The 5,090-nt window shown below is 33.2% G+C and overlaps 1 protein-coding gene across 1 annotated transcript in view; it reads left to right on the top strand.

The window, feature by feature from the left end:
• Positions 1-210: 210 nt before the first annotated feature.
• LOC117102104 (NUAK family SNF1-like kinase 1) overlaps positions 211-5,090 on the top strand; it is a 41,248-nt gene continuing 36,368 nt past the window's right edge. Inside the window, exon 1 of the mRNA XM_033242305.1 lies at positions 211-727. Coding sequence (XP_033098196.1) covers positions 527-727 — 201 coding nt within the window. The 5' untranslated portion in view covers positions 211-526. The remainder of the gene's footprint in view (positions 728-5,090) is intronic.

Below are 5,090 nucleotides of genomic sequence, written 5' to 3'. Positions count from 1 at the left end.
TTTAGGTTTTTCTGAAATTTGGATGGCGGTATTTTCATAATAGGCCTATTTATGTTAATTTTGTCATAGACAAGTTGAGTTTGATAAAAGACAATTTGGTTTCAGTTTTCCTGAAAACTCACCATACACAACTGAATTTAAATTTGCATACTTGCCAGTGATTGGTGGATTAGCGTTCATTGCTGTTTCGTCATCTCTCTCCGCAGGTAACTCGTCGTAAACTGTGGCGGTATTTGAGCCTAACTATTTTGTTGTTATTTAGCAACGAGATAGCGTTGAGAGAACATGTGTTATGACTGGAAGAACGATTAATAATGATATCAAACTATAATTTGCTTTCGATATACGAGTTCTACTTTACAAACCTGAAAATAAGCCACTTTCCTGCAAAATACCTTTGAGTTTACGCTGTGCGGTTGATTTGTTATTTACTACGGGAACTAAACGGTACACAGAAGGAGACCTTATCTCGGTCGGGCCTTCCTGCTCGTGTTGGTGTTGTGGAAGTTTAGAATTGATAAGGAAAATGCCTACATTTGACACCATGCTAGATGGATATGGGCTACTTGGCCTAAAATCCAGTACTGTAGACAATTCAACAGGGACAAAGTCTGTTCGACACAGGCATAGGCACAAGCTTAAGCATCGGTTTGAGTTTTTAAGTACATTAGGTAAAGGCACGTATGGCAAGGTGAAGCTGGCCAGGGAAATAGCCACAGGAGAGCTGGTAAGCAACCTTGAATTTATTCTTTGGTGGATTCACTCAGTTCAGGGAGATGGTTATGTACTGTACATAGACATGTAAAAATAACGTTACCAATACTAGTACTGTAGTAGTATGTATATTAATTAACCAATCAGGCCTGGAACAAAAATGTGTTTCTCGACCATGGCATGAACATGATGATGTATCTATTTTTATTATGCCATGGTGGGGTGAGCATAATACTAATAGCAAAGAGTATAAATAGAACAAGAGAGCAAAGTCCCGTTCGTAAAAACGTCACGCCTGTGTAGGACGCTCACTAACGGTTGTATATTCTTTTTATTACCCAGTGCAGCGCTGCGCAGCGCGGTAGAAGTACGCCCGCTATAAACTCAGTAAGCAGAAAACAAAAGTACAGTATTTTGTGGAGAACAGATAAACAGACAAACCTACTGTGCACGGTGGAGTACTGGGTAATAAAACACATACAAGCGTTAGTTGGCGTCCTACACTAGCTGCGTAGAGCGTATCGTTTTTTTTACGCTCTCAATGAGCGTTGTTGGCTCTCTTGTTCTATTTATACTCTTTGATAATAGGTAAGAACCCCTCCCCCAACCCCCACCCCACTGAAAAACATGTGCCCTGCACTAGAAATTTGGTGAGCAAAAGAAAAACACTCAAGATTAAGGTGCTTTAAAATCACTGCATTTTGTTTAGCTCTTGTCAGTAAGCTCACCCTCACACAATCCACCTTACTATTTAGCACTCCCATCAGTTTACATATGTCAATACTCCATATTCCACTGATCATGAAAATTATTTTTATGAAATTTCCCCTTGTATTTATACACTATATAGCCCAGCAGTGGTTATATAGAGAAATATTGCATCCAGGCATTAAATAATTATGATTCCACGCTCTGCTGGGGAGATCTGCGATGCCTAATGAACGCCGGCCACTACTTTAGCCATCCACTGGTCATCGTTTTTTTTTTTAAGCCCTGTCAAGAACCATTTACTTTACGTTAAATCTTGGCTATAATTGTTTTCTGAAAATAACTGAATTTTTAAGAGCAATGCATCATAATTATTTTAGTAATTATACTTAAATTTTGGGTTTAAAGTTAGTAAAAACAAGACCATGGATAAAATCTTGTCTACAATATCTGCAAATTTCATATGTTTTTAATTCTGCATAACATCCAAAATGTAGCAGGATATCGCCGTTTAAACATGCTATATTATTGTATAGATGCAGCCTAGCAACACATGTGATTGTTATTGAGTTTTGGTAAGATATTCTATTAATACCATGCATAATGCAAAGGTTTATAACAGGTGTTCCACTAAAACAAATTAGGTGTACCAAGCTGTGTACAGGTTTTCTTTGAAATTTGTAAATGTTTTATATCATCTAAACAACTGTTGTCATTTAAATTTGTTTAATATCCAAACTAAGTTTCCATGACCATGAAATTAAATGCTAATTAACTTTCAATTATATTATGCTATTGTATATTAATATCGTGTATGCATTTAATATTAGCTGATAATTAAATGTAACACATCATGCAAACCAGGTCTAGTGGATGAGTAATGGTACAAGGTATGTTTAGGCATACCCTGTACCTTGTACACATTAAAAAAGACTTAAATTTATCATCTTTTAATGTGTTAATTCTATAAACGAGGTGTAGGAAGGTATTCCAATTACAGTAGCAAATAAAAAGTCTTAAAATAATTTTCTGTAGTTGACTAGAACTATCGTTTTTTACAATAAAGCATTATTATTTTTGTTGCAACTGATATTTTTCATCACTGCCCAGATATATCCCAAAAAATTATAAAATAAAAATTTATAAAAGAATTTGATGTTTCTAAACATAAACATCATTTTTTTTTGTTAGGCTTAGTATAGTAAACTTGTATGGTATAGATGAAATTCTTTGAGGATATACAATACAATTGTCAAATTTGTTTTAATTTATAAATACGTATTATTTTTTTAATTAGTAATTTAATTTTTATATAATTGAATATTTAGGGGTTCTTTTTTGTAGATTAAGAGTTAGCCTACAATTTTGTTTATTATAATAACATAGTGAGTCACAGAAGTAATTGATTATATTATGTCCATTCCATACTTACTGTACTACAACCATCCATTCATTAAATATAAAAATTTCCAGTAAAAATGATGATAATCAAATTTCATTATTGATAAATCCAGGTGAGTAATATGCTGTCACCAGTACCAGGCTCAATATTTTTGTTGCTGTTTGTGAACACAAAAAGGGTGTTCCCTTGCCGTACCATTACACCGGCAGTGCATCAATAATTGTATTGTCATGCCTCACAATCACTTTGAATTCAGCGTAGCGTAAGGAATTTGAAATAATTGTACACCACGCTTAGCCTAGACATTGGTTTTTCTTAATGAGTCATTGGACAAGTATAGAACATGGTATCATTTAACAGTGAAAGGTACCCTGATTTCATAGGCCCATCTCTTCTACAATAATACATTATTGAAAATGGGATTTTACAAGTCATTATACAATTTTATGAATGAAACACACCAATTGTGTGCACAAAGATCCAAAAACCTGTAGCCTTTTCAAGGGCAAGTTTCTATGAAACCGATTTAATTTTGGAAATGGTGTGATATAACATGCTGGGTTGCCATAGTATTTTTTAGATGGGAACAAGGGGACATACTTCGAATGTCGACTCGGGTAATGTTTAAGAATTAATAAACCAATATCATTCATTTAGTGCACAAACTTGTTTTTAGATAAGTGATTATTATTAAAATACAGGTATGACATTTTTTTCTCTTTGCTTTACTGTATAATTTCCCAATAAATTCTATAAATAGATGTATGTTTTATAGGCTGTTTTTCACAATAACAACATTGTTAATCTTGAATTAACTATGATCAGCATTATTAAATTTGAAAACCCCATTGTCATTTTGAAAGGATATTGCTTACTGTATCTATTTGTTATGGTTTAAATAATCCACTTATTAACTTGTCACCAAACTATATTTAACCTGGTTCTGATTGGCTACTACCATTTCTTATGTAAAATCTCACAAGTTTCCTCTCTTTAACGTTGATAGCAGGAGCTATCGAAATATCCGTTTGATTTTGTTATATTTTAATAAATTTGTGTTCCACAAGTCAACCTTCAATGATTGTACATCATTTTTTCATTGTTTTACATTTTATTTCAGTTTGAGCATACTGTACATGCAAATCCACTCCTGAATATTTATTTGTTCATACATACAATTTTTGTTTGTACAGTATCTCTTGTTGTTTTTGGGTTATTGTAGTATCCTGGAGTAGAACTTTTATTTAGATGAGAATTGACATAAAAATTCCAGTAATACTTTATAGAGATGGGTGATAGGCCTATAGAAATTGAATGAATTGATGCTAAAGTTGGGCAAAGCATTCCTTACATTTTGCTTCTACATCCTTTGAGATTTGATTCTAGAGAGTTGATGGTGTGCAATTGAACATAAAGATAACTCAAGTCCAAGTGTAGTCAAACTGTCGACAGTAGTAAATGAGTACTTGCTAAAGACAGGTTATTAATTCATCATCGGTAACGTTACAGCCTCAACATGCCAATAGAAATAAGTCAGGCATTCAGATAATATAGGCCTACATATCTCTTACAACATATTTTAGAACAAGTTTCCTTTTCATGGTCAAATATGCACTGAGACTCATTAATTATAAGAATATATTTACTAGCCTACATAATTCAAGAAAAATTAGTTAAGTCCACTATGTGCCGACAAACTTGTTTGTTTCTCAGTGTTCTTGTCTTAGTTAGTACCATGGTAAATTTATTAGATTAACAATGAATGCTGCATCTCAGGCCTATGTTTCCAATGTTTTGTTCTTGTATGAACAATGACCTTGGTATGTGCTCCTTGGTCTTTTGTTTGCCTACTCTCAAGGGTCTAAGGCAGGGGGCACATTCCAACAGTTGAAAACAAGTTAAACATAGCTCCAAGGTCTTCTTATCAGCTTATGGTTTCATGTTCCAAGAAATAAACTAATGTTTTTGTGTATTTCCTTTTACTTTATTGAAAAATACACTTTTTTTCCCCTAAGAACATAATTTATACACCAAGGCTGAAATAAGAACATTTTGAGCCTGAAATTGGAAAAAAAAAGAAATTAATAATTTTTTTTATTTTATGTCAAGTGTTGACAAAGACTACAGGAGTAGCTGAAATATTTGCCAAATAAATTTTAGTGTTTCTAAAGTCAACATCTTACGTATTTTACGTATTTGAGTTTCCTTACTGTTACACTATATATTATATTCTACATAATGTTTCGAAACACATGTGGACACGCCT

This window comes from Anneissia japonica, unplaced genomic scaffold (assembly GCF_011630105.1).
Source record: "Anneissia japonica isolate Jap-2015-1 unplaced genomic scaffold, ASM1163010v1 scaffold171446_len717541_cov154, whole genome shotgun sequence".
Lineage (NCBI taxonomy): Eukaryota > Metazoa > Echinodermata > Crinoidea > Comatulida > Comatulidae > Anneissia > Anneissia japonica.
This window is presented reverse-complemented; position numbering and strand designations above follow the sequence as displayed.